Here is a 24,774-nt window from a genome sequence, read left to right as displayed (position 1 = left end):
TAAAATCTTTGAACCATTCCTTCATGGATCTCACTTTGTCACTGCAGCACAGTCATTCTAAAACAGCTGACACAAAGCTGGAGAAATATGATTTATTTAATTTAACAGATATTATACTCCTGTTAGCAATGGGTGTGGCTTAACCATCTGAACTTAAATATTAGGAGGGGTGTCCACAAAGCTTAGGGCATATAGTGTAAAAATAGATGTAGATATTCTTATTTAATTTTCAAACTAAGAAGTGCTTTACATGGTCATATTAAAGTTCACTGATGTATGAGTGAACAGTGTGCACCCCATGGTACAGTCATAATATGACTATGTGATTATGTAATGCTGAATTTAATGCCAGAATTATTTGAGTGGATTACTGAACATTTGGATGAGTACAGACTGTGAGGCTGATCCTAGGACCACTACAGAGCAGGTATTATTTGGGTGGTGGATCATTCTCAGCACTGCAGTGACACTGACATGGTGGTGGTGTGTTAGTGTGTGTTGTGCTGGTATGAGTGGATAAGACACAGCAGCTGATGGAGTTTTTGAACACTTCACTATCACTGCTGGACTGAGAATAGTCCACCAACCAAAAACACCCAGCCAACAGCGCCCCATGGGCAGCGTCCTGTGACCACTGATGAAGGTCTAGAAGATGACCAACTCAAACAGCAGCAATAGATGAGCGATCGTCTCTGACTTTACATCTACAAGGTGGACCAACTAGGTAGGAGTGTCTAATAGAGTGGACAGTGAGTGGACACGGTATTTAAAAACTCCAGCAGTGCTGCTGTGTCTGATCCACTCATACCAGCACAACACACACTAACACACCACCACCATGTCAGTGTCACTGCAGTGCTGAGAATGATCCACCACCTAAGTAATATCTGCTCTGTGGGGGTCCTGTGGGGGTCCCGACCACTGAAGAACAGGGTGAAAGCAGGTTAAAAAAGTATGTAGAGAAATAAATAGACTACAGTCAGTAATTGTAGAACTACAAAGTGCTTCTACGTATATGGTAAGTGGAGCTGATGAAATGGACAGTGTGTGTAGAAACCAGGAGGTGGTTTTAATGTTATGGCTGATCAGTGTATATATTTTTTGCATTTCAGGATGGATTTTTGTGCCAATCATCTGTATATTTTTGCATCATATCATGTCTGGTTATTGTTTTTTGACCTGGGAATCCTTGCAAGCAAGAGTTCTATTGCATGTTTTCTTGTATGGCTTACCTAAGACAATAAACCCCTTGTGTAAGAAATGCAGGGACATATCTCCTCTCCATCTGAAAGCTCTGCTGCTCCACTGGCCCTAAATAGTGTTTCATCAAGCATGAATGAATGTTTAGACATTTGTCATTCACTATCTATAGTCCTCTACAGCCTCTCGTACCTTTTCCTACCTCAAGCATCTACAGGATCTTCATGTTCCAAAATGCAAATGCAAAAAACGAATAGACAAATGTACCATGCATGTACACGACCACAACATACAGACATTTTTAATATAAATATTACTACAGTATGTCACGTTTACCATTTCGTGCTTCAGGAAAGCTAAGACTTCTGTCATGCACACCCAGAGTGTAGAGTACAGCCGAGGGTCAGGTAGTAATCAATCCTGTAACCTGATCATACACTCTTTGTCACTTCCATTAAATTTACATGGTCCTCTAGAGAGGTAAAAAAAGACTCAGCTATTTATCCAGAAACAATACCTGTGTGCCACACAGGTCACCCTGGCTATGCTTGTATTTGTGTATTTTGGTTGACATGGTTTACTGAAACTTTCACACCACACAGAAATGCAATAAAAATAAATAAATAAATAAAAACACACAAAAGTGAGGGGTAAAAACACTTACTAATACTTACCTTTATTTATTCACCAAAGGTTAAAAATGATCCAATATGCTCCATCAGGCTATTCTGTCTTGAAGCCGTTACATCCTTATTCACATCTCTGTGTATTTGTCCTCATCGTCATGTTCACAGCACTACTACACCACCACCACCAGCACTGATTTTCCCCACCACTGACCACTGCTAACTGCGGGCCTAAAAATACTCTTAAAGAGACAGCATCTCTGTCTAGCCCTCTGTCTCTCGTCTTACCCGTCCTTCCCTTTTCTTTTGCCAGTGCCCTCCAGCTGATGAGCGACTGCCTTCTAATCCCCTCCTGCCCACGAGGACCAATGAGAGGCCATCAGGAAATCAGTAGTGATGCGTAGTAAGTGGGGGAGAACGTGAGGCAGGCAGCTGTGAATGAGAGATAGAGATGGGAAACGGAAAACAGAGAGAGATTATGGGCTTAAGAGATCCAGCACTTGATGATGGGCATGGGAAGTGGCAGTGTATTTGCTTTTAAATGCATGTGGTAGTTAAATCAAAAGTATTGGCATCATTCTCATAGCTGCACAATTCCCTATTCTACTGTTATGCAACGCTATGTCTGTTCATCAATGTCACTGTGCCACAAGTCCTACTGTTACAAGTATGATAACCTTCAGCTGTTCAAGTTAACATGTAGTTACATTATTTATGTGATGACCTTGTCAATCAGAAATTTATATTTTCTTCACAGTGAAAGCTTGGATCAATCTTTCAGAGGAGACATTGATAAGATGCTTTCATACAGGATACTGTCACACATCGTCCTTGAAGAAGTAATGCAATAGTAACGTCTAGACACCGAACACTATATAATTGACGAGCTGTAAATTAAGACGGTGCCAAGTCAAGTCTTGCCATTAAATATCATTTTAAAAACTCCTTAAACATCTCATATTTTAAGACAGGATATTTAGGAGATCATAAAATAATTCATATTGTTTGAAAATAATATAAAAAAAACTACAGTCTGTAACTTAAAATCAGGTGTGGCTTATAATCAACATTCCAATTTATCTCAAAATTATTCAGTAGGGTTGAGCGCAGTCTATAATGATGCCATGATCTGGTCAGATTTTGTCTTTACAGACCTTACTCTGTACACATGGAAACAGTCATGCTGGAACAGGAATGGACCTTTCCCAAACTGTTGCCACAAAGCAAGAAGAAAATCATTTTACATTACAGATTGTTAGCAATTGGCGTGGCTTATAACCAATTATAAGACTGAGTGTCCACATACTTTTGGCTATAGTGTATTTCTAATGGAAAATGTAAACTGGTGGCATGTTTATGACCTTGTCAGTTCGACCTCCACCTGATGTGTGAGACGCTGTGCATGGAGAAAAACAGCAGGTATGGCTTTCATGACCAGGAGATGTTATACTTTCATATCACCTTCACTGGAGGTTCATGCAGGGTGTAAAGTTAGCGACGTTACTGTATTCCGGCCTCGCAATGGAGAGATCGAGTCCCCGCTTAAATATTCATGAGTCACCACAACCCCACAGCTGTAGCTTCAGTCATCCTCCCCTCATCCTCCCCTCATCCTCCCCTCCAACACACTGTTAATAGATTTTACTAACTGTGGCTGAGAGCAGTGGGTAAATAATAGAGGTAATAATGCTAAAGGGGGGAAAAACAATAGATTTTAAATTAGGACCTAAATCTTTTGGGACAGCCACAGGCGTCCGAAGGAATTTTGTGCCGCGCTTTGAAAAATTAATGGACTGCTTCATATCTCACCTAAACTGCCTTACCTCAGACTGTCACAACTCTAAATCTAGCAGGACACACAATTACAGAATCAAAGGTACTAAAATCTTTTTGGAACTGGGCTGGTTCACTCGGAGGGCTTTTTTGTTGTTTTTTTTTGCTCCACTATTAGACCAAAAGTATGTGGACACCAGCACAAGAGATTGTTGGACATCCCTTTTCAAAACTATGTGCAGTAATATGAAGTCAACCTGTTTTTTTTTTTCAGCTGTAAGAGCCTCTACGTTTTGGAAAGGAAATCCAAAAGATTTGGAAGTGTGTTTGTGGGAATTTGTGTCCATTTAATCATAAGAGCATTTGTAAGATCAGGCACAGAAGGCCTGGCTAGTAATCAGTGTATCAGTTCATCCCTGTGTGTTTATTGTTGAGGTCAAGGTTCTGTGCAAGCCAAAAAGTCTTTATAGACCTTTATAGTCTTGCTTAAACAGGAAAAGGACTTCCCCAACCTATTGTCACAAAGATTGAAGCATATAATTACTCACTCCCTCACTTTCTTAACCGCTTATCCAATAAGGGTCTGAAGGGGGGGGGGTGCTGGAGCCTATCCCAGCTTTTCAATGGGCGCAAGGCACACAGTAACACCCTGGATGTGGCGCCAGTCCATCGCAGGGCAGACACACATACACACACACATACACACATACACATACCCATATAGGGCCTATTAGTGTCTCTAATTAACCTGACTGCATGTTTTTGGACTGTGGGAGGAAACCGGAGCTCCTGGAGGAAACCCACGCAGACACGGGGAGAACATGCACTCTCCGCACAATAAGGACCCGGACCACCCCGCCTGGGGATCGAACCCTGGACCTTCTTGCTGTGAGGCGACAGTGCTACCCACCGAGCCACCGTGTGCCGCCCTGCATATAATTATTTTAATAAAATTATTTTTTACATCTGTTGGCACTGGGTGTGTCTAAAACACCCAAACTCAATAATCATTAGGGTTGTCCACATACTTTTGGCCACATGTTGTTTATATCATCTTAAATGGACAGGGCATTTGGACAGGGCAGTGGTAGCTAAGTGGTTAAGGTACTTCACTAGTAAGCCAAAGGTTGCCGGTTCAAGCCTCATCATCGCCAAGTTGCCACTGTTGGGCCCCTGAGCAAGGCTCTCCACCTTCAGTTGCTCAAATTGCATTCAATGACAATTGTATGTCGCTTTGGATAAAAGCGTCTGCTAAATGTATCTTATCCCATATCTACAATTAATTATGCATTTAACTATTATTAGCTATATAATGTTAGACTGTGCAAACTTGTAGTGTAATGCTATGATTATGTACTGTATGTGGTTAATTGTCAGTTTTTATCAATAAAATACTTTATTGAAGAATATCCAGACTAATTTACGCTGACAGAAGCAGAAAACCATCTAAGCATGTAGACTACATCAATTTCTGAGCTAAATGGACCATAACAGAAAACCACAAACCGGATAATAAACAAATAATATTTGATAAATTCTGATACAGCATGCAGATGCTATGGGGAAAATGGCATAAATAGTATGAATCTATAAATCCAGCCTTTTTTGTGCTAACAGATCAGGCTGGTGATGGTGGTGTAATGATATGGGCAATGCTGTTGGCACACATGGAGCCTCCAAAAGCAATCGAGCACTGTTTAAAGGGGACACAGTGTTTTTTATACTGAAAAAAAAAGTTGTGCAATGCAGGATCTTCTCTAAACCAAATGCAAAATTTGCTGTTGATGTTTTACACAGTGTATCTAATTATGTGAACAGTCGTTGTGCATTTAGAGTGCAAAGGTCATGATTATGTAACAGTATATTAGAAAGAGAGATTACACAGCAGAGTAACACTGAGGGAAATCCTAAGACCATGATTGCTTCCATGATCTACAGATTCTGTGTACAGAAACTGACCCCGTTAACCATGTTCTGCATTGTGATCTACAGCTTCTGTGTAGAGAAACTGACCCCACTAACCCCATAAAAAGTGCTGTTATTAGGGTTAGATTAGTTTCATTAAAAGCACTCACCTCTGTGATTTAGTGATATGAGTCACTCCTCTAAATCCCTGCCTCTGTCCAAGACTTGGACACAGTCTCTATGTTCAAGTCTAGATTTTAGACTTTATCACAGACTGGACTGAACAATGAAGAACTCCAATTATTTATTTATTTATTTTTTGCTAGTTATAGCTTTCTGTTCAATTTAATTCAATGGGTCCCTGCTGACATTGTCTATTGTACTGTCTGAAAACGAAACGTGCTTCACTGTATTGCTTGTGATTTAGCCTGCATGTTTTTCCTACTATTTTGTAGTATCATGACTCTTTGTTTTGTAAGGCAGTGTTAGCTCTGTGGGTAAGGTACTGGGCTAAAAATCAGAAGATTGCTGCTTCAAGCCCCACCATTGCTAAGTTGCCACTGTTGGGCCCCTGAGCAAGGCCCTTAACCTTAATTGCTTGAATGTATTCAGTCACAATTGTAAGTTGCTTTGATAAAGCGTCAGCAAAATGCTACAAATGTAAATTTTTTTCTATTTTATTGATGCATTTTTCTCCCAGTGTAGTCAATTTGTCTTCCACTGCTGGGGGATCCCTGATTGCAGTCGAGGTGGGTAAAAGAGCGGAACCCTTTTTCACCCATGCACTCTGCACAGGCGCCTCTCTATCTGCCAATCAGGGTCCCCATCCACATAGTCCGGTCATGCCGCCCTAGCAGAACCGTGTCTGCTGCAGGCACTGCCAATTATGCCTGCTAGATGACGCCCAGCCGACTGGTGGCAACACGGAGTTTCAAACCGAGGAGTTCAGAATCTCGGCGCTGGTGTGCTAGCAGAATATCCCGCTGCGCCACCTGGGCGCCCCTGTAATGTGCAGTTGTTAGCTATGTAATCGAAATTATGATTATTTTTGCTTTTGTTACAATCTTACTTTTGACTTGGGTGTTGGATTTTACCCAATGTACTTGTGCCAGTACTTAGTTCTATGGATATAATGGCATTGGAAATATATATTTTTACATCCAAATCTTCATGTTAGTGTAACTGATGGTTTTGGTATTTAACATTTTAAAGAACTGTGTGATAAGTACTGAAAATGACTGGTATTTGTCCCAATCATTTCATTTTTTATAATTATTTAATCTCAGTCAAGGTAGCTTTCCTGACTATCACCTAACTGTGACAGCACCAAGCATGATTCATCAAATCATTACTACAATCACTCGGCCAAATAGGTCTATTTCTTAATCAATACTACTGTTTCTGCCTTTCTTAACTGTTTCTTAATAAATTTAAATGTAATGCTCTTGTTGAAGCAAGGTCATTTAGTTTTCACTTGCCACTTTTCTTTGATTACCCATGTATTCATAAAAGAATAATACTTATATTTAGATAAGTAAAAAAAGCCCAGTCTGTGCAGGTCTAACTACAGTGCATTTAAACAGCTCAGCCAGGATGTACATTTGTGTCATAATTTTTCTACGATGCATCAAATATTAACTGTTGAGTTCGACAAACATTTACAGAAGCCCTATTCTACTCTAATCCAGCGTCACTGAATAAACAAACCTGCTTATGAACCTAATTCAATTTATCTCAAAGCTTTTACTTGTGATTGACTACAATTGTTTACACAAAGGCTTATTTGAGAGATGATGACATTTGATAAACAATGGGATGCACCTATGCTGTCTGTATTTTGATGATATCAGTACAGATGAATTGTGCACAGTTTTCTTAATAAAATAATTTGGATAATTGCCAGTTAACACAAAACTAAAAAGACTTAACTAGAAACTAGACACATTAATATTTTATTCCTACAATCCTGGAGTATTGAACAGATGTACAGCCTTGTAGGCGACCTTGCAATGCTTTACAAAGCTCTATCAGTCATTTTTAGACATGGATCCATCTTTACACACTTGTAGTGAATCAGCAAGTGGCCATACCTGGAAAGAAGTGCAAAAAAAGGGGAAACAGATAATAAACAAACTTGGAAACCATATAAACCATTTTACCTGCCAAGAACCAGAGTCTTCACCGTGGAGAAATGGGGCAGATAAAGGCTTCTCATTTTCTCTCATGTCACCCATCACCCCTTCTTCTCTTTATGTGATATGAGCTAAAAATAACTATATAGTTTTCTTGGTTCAATTATTTGAAGTACACTATATGGTCCAAAGTATGTAGACATGCTTCCTAATTATTGAGTTCAGGTGTTCAGCCACACATATTGCTTTGTGTGTATAAACTCAATTAATCCCAATCTAATCTGCTGGAGCCTATCCCAGCTTTTCAATGGGCGTAAGGCACACAGTAACACCCTGGACGGGGCGCCAGTCACACACACACACACACACACACACACATACTGATTCAACTATAGGGCAATTCAGTGTCTCCAATTAACATGACTGCATGTTTTTGGACATGTTTTTGGACTGTGGGAGGACACGGGGAGAACATGCAAACTCCGCACAGAAAGGACCCGGACTGCCCCGCCTGGAGATCGAACCCAGAACCTTCTTGCTGTGAGGCGACAGTGCTACTCACCGAGCCATTGTGCCGCCCATGCAGCCAGTCATTTAACTTAATTCATCCAAAACCACCCAATTCTTTTTAGTGTCATTTTGGGTCCTGAGGCTCTCACTGAAATACTGGTTGCAATGTAAGAATACACTCTTTTGCACGACACGCACACCCATTTATTTACTGTACCTCAATTGAACCTACATTAAATTATAAGTAGCCAACCAACTGAGCCATAATGTTCTCTTTTTTAGAGGTGAGATATAAACAGGGTCCTGAGAAAAAAACACACAAGGACACGACGGGAATATGAGCTGGATCAGACCTAGGACCCTGGAGCTTTGATGCACCATGAGTGAAATAAGCAAGGACCAGCCTAAATGTGATGACATGTTGCATGAGGTTTATAGAATTTATTACAGTAGTCTACATTAAAAAAGCAGTTTTCTTAATGCTGGTATACACCGTTTAAATTATACAATACAGTACATTTACATTAGTATTGACATCCTTATATCATACATGAAAACCTAAGCAAAATGTTTGCAAACTTTGCATGAGACACGTAGATTGGTGTTATTTAATGATATCTAGATTGTAGAAATGAATGGTGATTACACACCAGTGATCTGAAAATCTATCAACACTAAGCACAAATAGTAACATATTTATAGTTTCAACTAAGTAGACATCTACACCACTAAACCAAACACCAAGTAAAATAATTTAATATATATAAAAAAAAAAGATAAATATTTAAGTATGTGCAGAAACTATGCTGGTCGTTGTGCGCAGAGAATTCGCAATTTAACACCTACCTCAAACAAAGAAATGAGTCCTCTTATTTAAGGAAGCAATTGTACTGAAATCCCAGATTAGTCTGGGCTGTTATGCACAAAACTTATTCTGTAGCTTCTTAAGATAGCTCACATCGTTGCAAATGGAAGCACTGCATTATGACAGTTATGAATATACTATATGATCAAAGGTATATGAACGCCTATTTTAAAAGCAGGTTGGCTGTGTTTAGTACAATGTGTTTAGTTAACAGGCACATAGAATTAGGCATGCAGTTGTACAATCTCAAAAGACGTACACTGACAGTAGTACAGTTCATACTGACCAGTGTAGTGCTGCCGTGTGATGTCTGGTGGGTTAAGGATGAAGTTCTAAACTATTAATCAGAAAGTTAAGGAGTCAAGCCCCCACCACAATGCTGCAACTAATCCTCCCCTGAGAAGCCCCTAATTTTAAGTTACTTTAGAAAACATGCCTGCCAAATGTCTAAATGTAAATTAATATGTAGCTTTTAATACTGATTGTTCTAGAGGCATTAGCAGCGCAGGAACCGTTTGATGGACTGGGTTTTAAAGGCTGAGCCACCACACACAAGCCTAACATCACCGTGCACAATGCCAAACCTTGAATGAAGCTGACACAAGAGTCCAGAAGAACACTACAGTTGACTATCATAGAGATTTAAAGTTTCATGTAAAAGCAAAAATAGCAACAATGATTAATGTTTGGCAATTATGACTTTGGATTTTATAATCACTACTTTTTGAACATCACGATGCTCCAGTGTATAAAATGAGGCATATAGCACAATCATTGGTGAGAGGACCTGATGTTTTACAGTCTTGTTCCAGGTTTAAGTAAAAAGCCATTTAGGAAGAATGGAGGCAGGAATAGCAGCAAAGGTGGAAGATCATTTTTAAGTTTATGCATATGGTCAAGGGTGTTATAAACTGCTGTCTACAAACCTTTGACTGCATTCTGTACACCTAAACAGCATTCTGAGCAATGCTGTTATGTTAAAGTAAACAGATAAAGTCAAAATCTTACTAACACTAAACTGTATATGTTCTGTGACTGAATCATTGATACTCAAACTGTCAATGAAATGCTGGGTCAAAAATACATAAAACAACTAGGATTGTTAAATTCATGGTGTAAAAAATGTCAGTGATTATGATTGATTACACCTGGTGACTTCCCTGTGCCTATATAAATAGTGTTAGTATTGGTGCACCCATGTGATTAGCCACAAACTACAGTTTGAGTTCATTTTAAGCTTTAAGATGATGATTTTGGATTATGGGCTTCTATTTTGCCTGGCAGCTTCTTTGCTCATAGTGATGTAAAGCTCACTTGACTGTAGACATTGTCACTCATGATGCACCACAGCATACCTATCCATTTGATGTTTTTTGGAATTACTTCTGATAATTCAGAAACAGTTTCTTTATCCATAATGTGACATTTTTTCCCAGACCTTGGGAACTAGCCTTATTTACACCGATCAGGCATAACATTATGACCACCTTCCTAATATTTACAATAATTCAGTCACAGAAAAAGAACAGTTGAAGCAATCCAAAAACTGGTATGATAGGGTACATGCTTCTTAGAAATGCACGTAAATCTTTGACTTTGACTGTATGTAACTGCAGCATCAGTCAGTTGATGAAGGGAGTGCTCGGCATTCAGAAATTCAAGACTAACTTTACCACTAAGCACAAAGTTACAAATATACATTAATACTTCTCTACTGTCCACCAAACAGCGAAGAGCAGATCCCCACACACACAGGTATATTCCTAGATTTCTAAACAGTTTTAAGTGGAAAAAAATCCATCTACATTGTAATTTAGTGTTTAGAAAAAAAAGCCATATTACTAAAATTCAAACAAAACCTCCTTGGTTAAACACTTTATATTACAGCAAAAAGGGGCAAAATGAGTCTAAATATGTTCTGAGTGTGTAGGAGCAACCCCATGGTCTGTGTATTCAGTTCAGGGTCTTGTATATTTTTTGTACATTTCATTCTGATCTTCGGTGGTCCCGTGTGTGTCTTGGTGCCCGAGCTTTTCCACGCCGCTCATTCCCTTGAGAGAACCGCCATTTCTGAGACATGTTTTTGAACTTCTTTCGCTTCTTGTCGGATGCGCACCACACCCTTTCACAGTACTGCTCCACCCGCTGGACATTACTGTAGCCGATCAGCTGCATGAAGTCTTTATACCAAAGCCTGGTGGAGGAAGATGCGGACGGTAGGCTCGGGAAGGGGCAAGGAGAAAGTCGATGCTGCCCATCGCTCTCGTCATATTCTCCCCGGTGGAAGAGGCTCTCCACCCTCTCCTCGTCCAGCACCTCCAGAGTGACCCTCACTATAGTCTGAACGAAGCCATGCTCCACCGACTGGCACAGGTACACACCGGCATCAGACTTCTTTGTCCGTAAAAACAAAAGGCCATGTGGAGTATGGATGACGTGATCATCACCTTTTACCTGAAAGAAAGACAGAAGGACAGTGTGTGTTGGTTTGATCCATATGTGAACAAATCTAGGATAATATGTGTTTGTAATGTAACAGAACTAAGCTAATGTTGGGTCAAGACTGTAGTCACAACAGCAAAGATTATTAATTTGGTGATGTAGAAGATTACATAATGGCGTTGTCATTGATGATAAATGTCTGTAGCTGGTGAATTGAATTCTCTGTGTTCATATTAATAAGGACGGTTTAAATAAACCCTTTAGGAAGGCACAGTGGTCTCTAACCAAAGTCTTAAGAAAAACACCACAGATGTGTCCAGATAAAGTGTGTTCTTATTGTTTAGCCACATTAATTATAAAAAATTTTAAGGAGGAGTACTATTAAGGTTTGGGATTATAACAATGAGAAGTGTGTGAGTTTTCTAAATGTATAAATATAAATGTGTAATTAAAGGGTATATAATATAAACAATTCACCTGCAAATATTTGAAGCATTATACAAATATGTATGTAATGAGAAACACAAGTATATATATATATATATATATATATATATATATATATATATATATATATATATATATATATATATATATATATATATATACCAGGCATAACATTATGACCCCTGTAGGTGAAGTGAATAACACTGATTATCTCTTCATCACGGCCCCTGTTAGTGGGGGGGATACATTAGGCAGCAAGTGAACATTTTATCCTCAAAGTTGATGTTAGAAGCAGGAAAAATGGACGAGCGTGAGGATTTGTGCGAGTTTGACGAGGGCCAAATAAAGAACAGTGGTAAACCTGCGACAGGGTCATGGGCGGCCAAGGCTCATTGATGCACATGGGAAGCAAAGGCTGGCCCGTGTGCTCTGATCCAACAGACGAGCTACTGTAGCTCAAATTGCTGAAGAAGTTATTGCTGGTCCTGATAGAAAGGTGTCAGGATACACAGTGCATCACAGTTTGTTGCGTGTGAGGCTGCATTTTCACAGACCATCAGGGGGGTGGTCATAATGTTATGCCTGATCGTGTATATATGTAAAGATGTGTTATATACTAAAGTAAAGTATTTTTTTAAAACATTGCTACAAAAAGCGAATTATTTCTTATCATAGAAGTCTCCGATATTTAACTGCAAACAGTGGCTTTAATAAAACACTTTTAATAAATGTTTACCAAAACACTAATGTTGTGATGACTGAATAATTTTCACCCTTTTTATTTTTCAACATATCTTTGTGTATGTTTATATTTATAATTACATTTATATGATCTGAATTGTGATTTATTATTTGGTGATCTCTGGTCTGGTCTTAAGTAACAATAAGCTAACAGTATTAAAGCATGTTAGCCAAGTGTTTTCCACATCATTTAAGCTTCTATCAAATGACCTGGAAACCATTCTGTAACCATTCTGAGGTTGTCATTTAAATAATGTGCATGATTGTGTGTGTGTGTGTGTTGACGTACCTCTTCCATATCTGCTTCTTTTAGCAAGTACCATGTGAGCAGAGCCTGGAGGGACCGTGGTCTGCACTCAAGCAAAGTGCTGTTCTTCTCCACACCGTACACTAACTGCTCTGTGATGCTCTGTGCCTCTGAAACAGCCACACATACACATTTTATTTAATATAATTGTTAGAGATTTTAGACCATGTTTATAAAAATTCTAAACTCTGACTTGCTGTATTATAACTTTCTGTATGTAATATTAAAGAATATAATATTCATCTTCTTCAGTGTCTTACAAATAAACAGTATAAGCTGTATGATGATTTAGATGCAGATGTTTTTCTCAGTTCTATTAAGCATATCCAGCTTCAGGCTCCCAAACCAATCAAGCACCATTTTTATTTACCATTTAGCTGGAGACCGTTACATTGCTGAACTGCATTGCCATGACGGACATCCTGTCTTCTAAAGCGTCTGGATACAAAGAGAGGAAGAGTCAAAAAAGCAGTAAGAATTCTGTTCTTCTATATAGTGTCACGAAGTGCTCCTGGAGCCATGTTTCCCCTCTCTCCAGGAGCACATGTTGGAGGTGGTTTGTTTAGGTTGTCAAGCCTACACCTCCTCTATTCTGATTGGACTGTAGTCAATGATCCACAGCTGCTCCTCACAGGTGGAATGCTTAAGGTATTTAAGTGAGCAGCTGTGGATCATTAGATGGAGGCTTTTTTGGTTTGACATCTTTTGACATCTTTGAATTTTTGATTGTTGTCATGTCATGATTTTGACTCATTTGCTCTTCATGATTTTGGTTCTTGCTCTTGCTTTTGATTAGAAGTCTTCCTTAGTCTTGTTCATGTCTTGTGTTAGTCTAGATTCATGTTTAGCCTTAGCGTAGGGTTTACGTACCCCTGTTTTGTGTCTTTTGTTATTATTAAACATTTTGTTAACATCTCTGTGTGTGTGTCTGCCCCTCTTGTCAAGTTAGCCCATTCGTTACATATAGAGTATATTTACATTTGTTTATATTTGCTTCTAGTGCAGTGTTCTATTACACTAGCACACCACCACTGAGATTCAAACCTAGAATCTTGGTTAACAGTGAATAATAGTTATGAAACCTTGGTGAAATAATTCAAATAGTGTATTTGTGAAATAAAATAGGGGCAACATGTTTATGTCAATATTGGATTACCCAAAGTTTACTTAAACAGAGTAAATAGAAATATAGACGTGCAAAGGTTCACTACGACTCTCATGATTTTACTTAGACTAGTGATCAGGAATAAACTGAAGCTAAATGGTATTAGATCACTTCAAAGGAAAGACTTGCTAAATGAACAAAAGAAGAAATAAAGGGAAAAGGTGTCTAGAAAAACAAATGGAAGCTAATCTGTCACTTCCCTGCTGATGTTTTCTCTCAGACAGAATTCAATTGAGAGTAACTAATCCGTTCTGCCATCATCCCGCCTGTGATTGCTCTGACTGCTCCTTCATTCTAATTATACTTGATTTTCATGTCTGGTCGTACATGCAGAATGAACGTGTAATGAGCATTAGCTTGTGTGGGAAGTGTTAGCATAACGTGCTAACAGATTTAAAGTGACAGTTGTGCAAAGACCTGACAACACTGGATTAGGAAAACACCGACACAAAGCATCCGATAAGCTAAGCAATGACAGGGACACACACACAGACTTGTCCAGACTTGTCTAGTCATTAAATACTGCACATTCAATAACATGACAGGTTTTTAAAACTGTAAGACAGAAGGTGATGAGTGGGAGATGTGAGATGTCAGCAGCAGCAGGAAGTAACCAAAAATAGCAACAATAACAAAACTCCTAGCTTGAAATTCTCACATCAAAAATCTGAAACTTTTCCTTAACTAAAAAATGTATATTTATATTATATATTCTGCCTGTTTGGGATAAAACTGCACCCTATAGTCTGTGTTTGAATATGTAGGCGTGTACCTCTTGGTGTAAATTCCTGCAGGGTAGTATCTGGAGCAGGTGTGCCCGTCCCAGGCGCAGTACGGGTCTCTGGCCAGACAGCAGTCAGCACAGGCTGAACCGTACAGTCCACACTGGTGCACTTTTACCTGAGTCACGCCCAGTTCTGAGCCCACATACAGCTGTTGCTGTGATAGTACAAACAAACTGCAGTTAATTCCATGTCCTCTAATAAAACAGTGATACAAATGCAAACTAGTAAACTATAAAACAGATAAAAGTATATGTATCTGTCTCTGTTAATACTTAAAAAGTTACAATGAATGATTTTGATTTAAAAAAGGAACCTTGTAAAAGGTTTTTTTTTTATAAATGTAAGATTATAAGTGAAATAAGTTCTTCAGCATCCACTGAACCTCTCTACAATTACTGGTTGCTACATTTTTAACAGCAATAACTGCAACTATATGCTTTCTATAATTTAATATTATTATTTTACATTGCTAGAAAGAAAAACCCCTTCTATTCAGATGCTTTTAATAAGACACCCTATTTTTTGGTATCTCTGTTGGGAGACTTTAAATAGGCTCCACTAATACTTTAATACATTTTATTACAAGACAAACAGATGTAATGTTTTGTAACGTGACATTATTATTACAATTATTATTTTTATTTTTTTACTATGTCTGCACTGCCAGTTTTGGTCCAAATGAATTTCCAAGGACACCCGAAAACACTTTTAGACCTAAACTACACCCCCACCACCACCACACACACACGTTACAAAATAAATATATAAATAAATAAATAAAAATTATGAACTGACAAGGTTGGGTTTACATTACTGAGAGGTATGTGAAAATACAAATCGATTTCTATTTACATGTTGTAGTTGTTGAGACAGCAATAATATTTACCCAACCATTGTACAATATTACCCATCTTTAAAGCATGTTCATGAATGTACTGTATCTGTCTGCTCTTTATCATCATCTAGTGGCAAGCAAAGATTATCCTAGTCCAACATGACAGTGTTCTCTGATTAAAAAATAAAATAAAATAAAATGAATTCTTACTCTTTTAGTTGAGATAATGATTTCTGTAATGGGTACTGGAACCTATAAAGAGAATAAAACATGAGTTTATAAATACTGGAACACATGAACAGAAAGTAACATGTACAGTGTATCACAAAAGTGAGTACACCCCTCACATTTCTGCAGATATTTAAGTATATCTTTTCATGGGACAACACTGACAAAATGACACTTTGACACAATGAAAAGTAGTCTGTGTGCAGCTTATATAACAGTGTAAATTTATTCTTCCCTCAAAATAACTCAATATACAGCCATTAATGTCTAAACCACCGGCAACAAAAGTGAGTACACCCCTTAGTGAAAGTTCCTGAAGTGTCAATATTTTGTGTGGCCACCATTATTTCCCAGAACTGCCTTAACTCTCCTGGGCATGGAGTTTACCAGAGCTTCACAGGTTGCCACTGGAATGCTTTTCCACTCCTCCATGACGACATCACGGAGCTGGCGGATATTTGAGACTTTGCGCTCCTCCACCTTCCGCTTGAGGATGCCCCAAAGATGTTCTATTGGGTTTAGGTCTGGCGACATGCTTGGCCAGTCCATCACCTTTACCCTCAGCCTCTTCAATAAAGCAGTGGTCGTCTTAGAGGTGTGTTTGGGGTCATTATCATGCTGGAACACTGCCCTGCGACCCAGTTTCCGGAGGGAGGGGATCATGCTCTGCTTCAGTATTTCACAGTACATATTGGAGTTCATGTGTCCCTCAATTAAATGTAACTCCCCAACACCTGCTGCACTCATGCAGCCCCAGACCATGGCATTCCCACCACCATGCTTGACTGTAGGCATGACACACTTATCTTTGTACTCCTCACCTGATTGCCGCCACACATGCTTGAGACCATCTGAACCAAACAAATTAATCTTGGTCTCATCAGACCATAGGACATGGTTCCAGTAATCCATGTCCTTTGTTGACATGTCTTCAGCAAACTGTTTGCGGGCTTTCTTGTGTAGAGACTTCAGAAGAGGCTTCCTTCTGGGGTGACAGCCATGCAGACCAATTTGATGTAGTGTGCGGCGTATGGTCTGAGCACTGACAGGCTGACCCCCCACCTTTTCAATCTCTGCAGCAATGCTGACAGCACTCCTGCGCCTATCTTTCAAAGACAGCAGTTGGATGTGACGCTGAGCACGTGCACTCAGCTTCTTTGGACGACCAACGCGAGCTCTGTTCTGAGTGGACCCTGCTCTTTTGAAACGCTGGATGATCTTGGCCACTGTGCTGCAGCTCAGTTTCAGGGTGTTGGCAATCTTCTTGTAGCCTTGGCCATCTTCATGTAGCGCAACAATTCGTCTTTTAAGATCCTCAGAGAGTTCTTTGCCATGAGGTGCCATGTTGGAACTTTCAGTGACCAGTATGAGAGAGTGTGAGAGCTGTACTACTAAATTGAACACACCTGCTCCCTATGCACACCTGAGACCTAGTAACACTAACAAATCACGTGACATTTTGGAGGGAAAATGACAAGCAGTGCTCAATTTGGACATTTAGGGGTGTAGTCTCTTAGGGGTGTACTCACTTTTGTTGCCGGTGGTTTAGACATTAATGGCTGTATATTGAGTTATTTTGAGGGAAGAATAAATTTACACTGTTATATAAGCTGCACACAGACTACTTTTCATTGTGTCAAAGTGTCATTTTGTCAGTGTTGTCCCATGAAAAGATATACTTAAATATCTGCAGAATTGTGAGGGGTGTACTCACTTTTGTGATACACTGTATCTTCAGTGTGGCTTATTTACCTTGAAAACTTGAAGTTCCTCTAAAAGAACCTCTTCTATTGTGTTGGTCTCTTTATTAAAGATGGTGATCAATTTCAATACGACAGAATCATCTAAACAGAACAATCGCTAGTTAAACATTATGTAAAAAATATAACTTATAACTGCAGAAGCACTGTATATACGATTACAGTACCTGTCCCAATAAACAGGACGTTATAATGTCCATCCTCAGCCTCCACTCTGTCCACAGCGATCTCAGTGAGTCTGCGTTTTCCATCTGTGTCCAGCAGAATGGGCCGCTTGTGAACCGGCTGTACCGGCTGGTACATGAGGGGATGGGAACGTACGAAGCGTAGAACCTCATCTGGATAGCTTTTAGAACTGGAGAACTGCCCCCCATTGATCTTACTTGCACACTGAGAGGAAGAGAAGGAGACAGGTCTGCTGTTAGAGACGAAACGTATCACTGGCTTATTAATGTAAAGAGCATGAGCAGAATAATGCATGCTGGCTTCAGGCAAGATACTGGTCCACTTTCATCCACTTCAAGTTTGGTTCTGGGTTTTCTAAAATTATGCAAACAGCAACTGAAATGAATAATTTCATTGTATAAAATATTGTAGAATATCAGGGAACGTTGTGGGTCAACCAAGTTCTGCTTACACTGTGTATGAATACATCTGGAACTTCTGCCAAGATCAAAAGAAAAAAATCTCAGCAAAAATGTATCTACAGTGTCAGATGTAATCAGAGAATCACTATAAAAATGATCAATCTGTTATGAATTAGATGCTGCTGGAATGTGATAAACTGTAGTACCAGTCCTAGGAAAGTTATGTCGATGCTTTAGCTATGCTTGGGTGGCGGCTTTGTAATAGTGAAATACGGCCTGTATCTGACTAACCTTTAAAACAAGTATATATAATAAACCCAACACCATAAAGCAGAAGCTGAAAACTGTGAACATAAAGGTCAGAAAGTTTCATGCACCATCACAGGACCAAATACCTGACTGGTTTAAAAAAAACAGATTAAATGTCACAGCCTCCCAAAATTGAGTTTAATCCACAGAAATATTCCTTCAAGGTAAAGAAAGCAAGAGCATATGTTTCACATTTAAAATCAAAAGAACTTTAAAATAAACATTTATGAACCTGCACAGGCCTCTGACAGGGGACAAAATATAATATACAAAAGCCTCGACATCTTTCTGAAACAAACTGATTGTAATAAATGTTGTCTATAGATGAATGTAGTGGTTGACTTCCCTAAAACCTTTAGTTATTGGATTTTTTATGTGAACTTTATGTGACTTACAGATCCCGGGCGAGGGTAGGGAACTTTTCCTTCGTACACACTCCAGTGGTGGTCGGTATGTTCTCGATGCGCAAACGGTCCATTAAACGCTGCTCGGATCTCCTCCATGTTATACACACACACTGCATAACCTTTAAACACAGCGCTGGGGAAACAGCAAGAAATCTGGTTTTAAAAAGTGGTACATGAGACATGCCCTTTTAGAACCTTTATGCTACTGAATTTTTTTTTTTTATGCATTTTCTTCCCATTTTACTCCCGATTTAGCGCACTCAATTTTGTCTTCCGCTGCTGAGAGATACCAGATTGCATCCGAGGAGAGCACGTCGCTGTACACGCCTCTTCTGAAACATGCACAGCCCTGCTCTTCTCGCCCCTGCATTCTGCACAGGCGTCTCTTCCACCAATCAGGGTCCTTACACAGCGTATGAAGACACCCACACATAGTCCGGCCCCCACCCTGCAGATACGGTGGCCAATTAGTACCTGCTGCAGTCCCTGCCAATTATGCCCGCCAGATGGCGCCCAGCCGACCGGTGGCAACACCGAGTTTCGGACCGAGGAGTTCAGAATCTCGGTGCTGGTGTGCTTGCGGAATATCCCACTGCGCCACCTGGGCGCCCATGCTACTGAATTTATTAACCCTCAGAGACAGACGAATAAAATTTGCCTTTGTTAATGCTCCGGCTTTCCATTTTAATAATGAACTAATAAACAGTGTAACGTGCAGATGACGACTATTAAAATCAGAAAACTGAAATGAACTTTTGCAATGGTTGTCTATTATTTTTAAGAGAAAGCAGTAGCATTTACAAGCATAAACCAGCTTGCATTATTTATTGTTAAGTTTGGAATATTTCTGATTATATATACAGTGTATCACAAAAGTGAGTACACCCCTCACATTTCTGCAGATATTTAAGTATATCTTTTCATGGGACAACACTGACAAAATGACACTTTGACACAATGAAAAGTAGTCTGTGTGCAGCTTATATAACAGTGTAAATTTATTCTTCCCTCAAAATAACTCAATATACAGCCATTAATGTCTAAACCACCGGCAACAAAAGTGAGTACACCCCTTAGTGAAAGTTCCTGAAGTGTCAATATTTTGTGTGGCCACCATTATTTCCCAGAACTGCCTTAACTCTCCTGGGCATGGAGTTTACCAGAGCTTCACAGGTTGCCACTGGAATGCTTTTCCACTCCTCCATGACGACATCACGGAGCTGGCGGATATTCGAGACTTTGCGCTCCTCCACCTTCCGCTTGAGGATGCCCCAAAGATGTTCTATTGGGTTTAGGTCTGGAGACATGCTTGGCCAGTCCATCACCTTTACCCTCAGCCTCTTCAATAAAGCAGTGGTCGTCTTAGAGGTGTGTTTGGGGTCATTATCATGCTGGAACACTGCCCTGCGACCCAGTTTCCGGAGGGAGGGGATCATGCTCTGCTCAGTATTTCACAGTACATATTGGAGTTCATGTGTCCCTCAATGAAATGTAACTCCCCAACACCTGCTGCACTCATGCAGCCCCAGACCATGGCATTCCCACCACCATGCTTGACTGTAGGCATGACACACTTATCTTTGTACTCCTCACCTGATTGCCGCCACACATGCTTGAGACCATCTGAACCAAATAAATTAATCTTGGTCTCATCAGACCATAGGACATGGTTCCAGTAATCCATGTCCTTTGTTGACATGTCTTCAGCAAACTGTTTGCGGGCTTTTTTGTGTAGAGACTTCAGAAGAGGCTTCCTTCTGGGGTGATAGCCATGCAGACCAATTTGATGTAGTGTGCGGCGTATGGTCTGAGCACTGACAGGCTGACCCCCCACCTTTTCAATCTCTGCAGCAATGCTGACAGCACTCCTGCGCCTATCTTTCAAAGACAGCAGTTGGATGTGATGCTGAGCACGTGCACTCAGCTTCTTTGGACAACCAACGCGAGGTCTGTTTTGAGTGGACCCTGCTCTTTTAAAACGCTGGATGATCTTGGCCACTGTGCTGCAGCTCAGTTTCAGGGTGTTGGCAATCTTCTTGTAGCCTTGGCCATCTTCATGTAGCACAACAATTCGTCTTTTAAGATCCTCAGAGAGTTTTTTGCCATGAGGTGCCATGTTGGAACTTTCAGTGACCAGTATGAGAGAGTTTGAGAGCTGTACTACTAAATTGAACACACCTGCTCCCTATGCACACCTGAGACCTAGTAACACTAACAAATCACATGACATTTTGGAGGGAAAATGACAAGCAGTGCTCAATTTGGACATTTAGGGGTGTAGTCTCTTAGGGGTGTACTCACTTTTGTTGCCGGCTGTTTAGACATTAATGGCTGTATATTGAGTTATTTTGAGGGAAGAATAAATTTACACTGTTATATAAGCTGCACACAGTGTCATTTTGTCAGTGTTGTCCCATGAAAAGATATACTTAAATATCTGCAGAAATGTGAGGGGTGTACTCACTTTTGTGATACACTGTATGTATATATAAGCAAATGCACATACAAAATTATCAACACATTTACTGGGCTTAAACAAAAATCTCTGAAAGTTCACATAACAAACTTCAACAGTGTCAAGTGTGATTTTTTTATTTGTACATACATGACCACTCAGAGCTTGTATGCTATTGTGCTGTTATAATCAGTAATCCAGAGATTAGTCTAATAATCTGTCTGATAATCTGATGTATTACTTTAACCTGTTTCACACAGTGTTTACACATAATTATTGATTATTGTTCTTCTCATACCTGGTTGTGCTGAATAGGCCAAAAATCTCAGGATTCTTATCATCTTTCTTCTTTAGCACAAACACATCCTCTGTGGATAGACACATGAACAGGAATGTGAGGACAGAAGAGGAATACGACTGCATTGCAACAAATTGACTTTTATTAGCAAAAATGAGGAATTATGCTGATGTGGGTGGGACGGTGCAACAGGGTGTGCGATATGAAAAATTCTTCAGTGCCCTGATACTTATAAAACCACTTTGGTCCTATATTGTGAAAATGTAGACTTTGTGACACAAACATAAATAGCCTATTTCCTCATTTTAATAAACAAATACAATTAACTCTATTATTTAATGAAAAAGGCAAACTACCACATTACATTGCATTTAATCCTACAGAGTTACATTGTGTGTAACCATATTGCTTTACACTGTATCTAACCATACTTTAATTATGGAATCCTACTGATTTTTTGTCTTTATTTCTTCTGGAATTATTACTATTACTGGGCACTTATTCCAACTAATAGATGAGTTTTGGCTTCTATTCAGATTTACAATGCACTGTTAAGTCATTACCAATTAACATTCCTTCCTTTCTAATAAAACTGATATAAAGGGAGTCTTCTATACTACAGCTGCATTTTCAGGCTGGATCTGGAGTGTTCACCACCGTGTAACATCCATTATTATTCATCAGTTCGCTCTGTGCATGCCGATGAGGCTCCTTTGTCTTTTATAAATCCGATCATGTAGACACAAGTTCCCTTTGATTATAATCTAGCTTTTCGTATAGACAGACTCTGTGAATTTTCCAAATGTTCGCTGATATTTACAATGTAATTGCCATTGGTTGATCAGCGTATAATGAATCCCATAAAAATGTCATATTTTAAAGGCTCGGGTGCTGGGATTTTCCAGCCTGTGGGCTGCTTGTCAAGGCACGTGTGAGATTCTGGGATATTAGGTTCAAATACATACGTGTAATGTTTCATTCTGCTTACTTTCTTCAACTTACCAGTTAAACTTGCAGCAAAATAACACAAAATCATAATTCGGAGGGCTTTTTGTCTTCACAGTAGCTTCTAAGCCCATGGCAGTGTAAAGCTCACTTGACTATGGACAGTGACAATCACTTCTGACTATTTCTCAGCATAGAGGGGTTTTCTTTATGACTTTCCAGTTCCAGTACTTTATGTAATTTGTGTACATATGATCTTGAGACCTAATGACCTGATCTATACATACTAGCTCTCTTTATATGAATACAAAGAAGTCACCAGTGTAAATCAATTATAATTACTAATTAGGAATCAGGAGGGCCTGCCCCAGGGTAAAATCCAATCATGTAAATAAACTGTGAAATGTGTAAGGGTGGTGCTCTGCTATGGAATGGTTTATTTATGTCTGATGGTGTTTTTTTTACCCAGCTCATCAAAGTGGGTGTCGATGCCATTGGGCCCTGCAACTGAGCATATCAACCGAGCCTTTAGAAATGAGCTCCACTTGTTCACCAACATCCTCTGACCACCCTGGTCATTCTAGAAAATAACAGAAAAAATGACATTTAACTGGTTAAACAAGCATTTTAACATTTAATGTTTTTAAACAACATTGAGGCTACATGATAAACAACATGGATGCTACCAGGATCTGGTCCTAACTTGGCACAGTTTTTAAGTTTTCACACTAGATGCCCTTTTTGACACAACCCTCCTTGTTTTATTCAGGCTTGGGACCAGCACTGAGAGCACACTGACAAGTGCACTGCCTAACAGCTAGGCTGTTTCGGCCTTCTTACCCCTGTAATTAGCCAATCATGTCTATGCCTGACTGGCTGATAGCACTATAACTTTTGTCTCGACACCAAAATAAAATTGAATAATACACTTTATTATGTATTTCTCTCTAAATTTAGGGATTCATTAATTCACCTAAACAATAAAGCTACAAAAATAAAAGCTGAAGCTACATAAAATGGCTTAGTACTGTACATGAAATGTCTAAGTATAATAAACATTTCTAAACAATTAAGTAACAAAAGTAAACATTTCACCTCACAGAAATATAAAAAATATAGGGAAACAATGATTACAAAGTATAGGAACAATAATTTGTAGTTAGTATGAACCTTTACTCCTCTCACTGTGTTTAGTTTACTGTTGTCTAATGCACAGATTAAGAACATTCACACATGGATTAATTACATTAATTACAAAACGTGTACCTTGTGTATATCTGTGTGTAAGATCTGATCTTGATTAGTTAAACTTTTTAACATGCATTGTTTCTTTTTGTCTAAGGACGATGGTTTGTGTGTGTTTAAAATGTAATCATCATCACATATATGATACGTACAGCACACACTCGGGCCACCCTGCTGTAGACGGCTTTATTTCCCGTCTCTATGTTGGACACCTTCTCAGTGAAGAAGAAGTAGACTTTATCATCTGAAGGATCGTCATTATCAGGGATCACCACCGACCCCACAAATTTGGGCTCTAAAACAACAAAGAAACAACAAAACAAATTTTATAAATAATAAAATAAGAGTCCTGTTACTTAAAAATATGCTGGTGGTGACCACAGTAAAACAGACATTAAAAATGGCTAACATCACAAGAACAAATAGCTGTACGTGTTCTGATAGGTTTTTAGAATAGTCATAGAAATGTATGTAAATTATAAACATCAGCAAAAAAGGAGCAGTGGTGTTAATCGAAATCTTACTTTACAGGATAGTTGCAAAATACCAAATGCTTAACAGCTCAGCCCTAAAACACTTAGTACTCACTTAACATGTTAGAATATTTACATACATTTATGGCATTTAGTGGACACTTATCCAAAGAGACTTTACATTTTTGACACAGTACCATCCAAACAGTTAAGTGTTTATATCCCTGCTTATTGGCCCAACAATGGCAACCCATAAGCGGTAGGGTATGTCCGAATACTAGTCCAATTCCTGAACCACTGGACTATACATACACACACCATACACCCAATCACT

General features: G+C 39.2%; 1 protein-coding gene across 2 annotated transcripts in view; it reads right to left on the bottom strand.

The window, feature by feature from the left end:
• Positions 1-10,813: 10,813 nt before the first annotated feature.
• The window catches only part of sema3e (sema domain, immunoglobulin domain (Ig), short basic domain, secreted, (semaphorin) 3E), a 49,889-nt gene continuing 35,928 nt past the window's right edge, over positions 10,814-24,774 (bottom strand). For both annotated transcript variants that reach the window (XM_063004831.1, XM_063004830.1), the window contains 11 exons: positions 24,120-24,262; positions 23,188-23,302; positions 21,778-21,847; positions 19,013-19,157; positions 17,889-18,111; positions 17,714-17,805; positions 15,944-15,985; positions 14,886-15,052; positions 13,319-13,386; positions 12,931-13,058; positions 10,814-11,465 (listed from right to left, as the gene is read on the bottom strand). In XM_063004831.1, coding sequence (XP_062860901.1) covers positions 10,998-11,465; positions 12,931-13,058; positions 13,319-13,386; positions 14,886-15,052; positions 15,944-15,985; positions 17,714-17,805; positions 17,889-18,111; positions 19,013-19,157; positions 21,778-21,847; positions 23,188-23,302; positions 24,120-24,262 — 1,661 coding nt within the window. In that variant the 3' untranslated portion in view covers positions 10,814-10,997. The remainder of the gene's footprint in view (positions 11,466-12,930; positions 13,059-13,318; positions 13,387-14,885; positions 15,053-15,943; positions 15,986-17,713; positions 17,806-17,888; positions 18,112-19,012; positions 19,158-21,777; positions 21,848-23,187; positions 23,303-24,119; positions 24,263-24,774) is intronic.

The sequence above is a fragment of the Trichomycterus rosablanca genome, chromosome 11 (genome assembly GCF_030014385.1).
Source record: "Trichomycterus rosablanca isolate fTriRos1 chromosome 11, fTriRos1.hap1, whole genome shotgun sequence".
In the NCBI taxonomy this organism is placed as follows: Eukaryota; Metazoa; Chordata; class Actinopteri; order Siluriformes; family Trichomycteridae; genus Trichomycterus; species Trichomycterus rosablanca.
The sequence above is the reverse complement of the archived record's forward strand: the minus strand, read 5'-3'. Positions and strand labels throughout refer to the sequence as shown.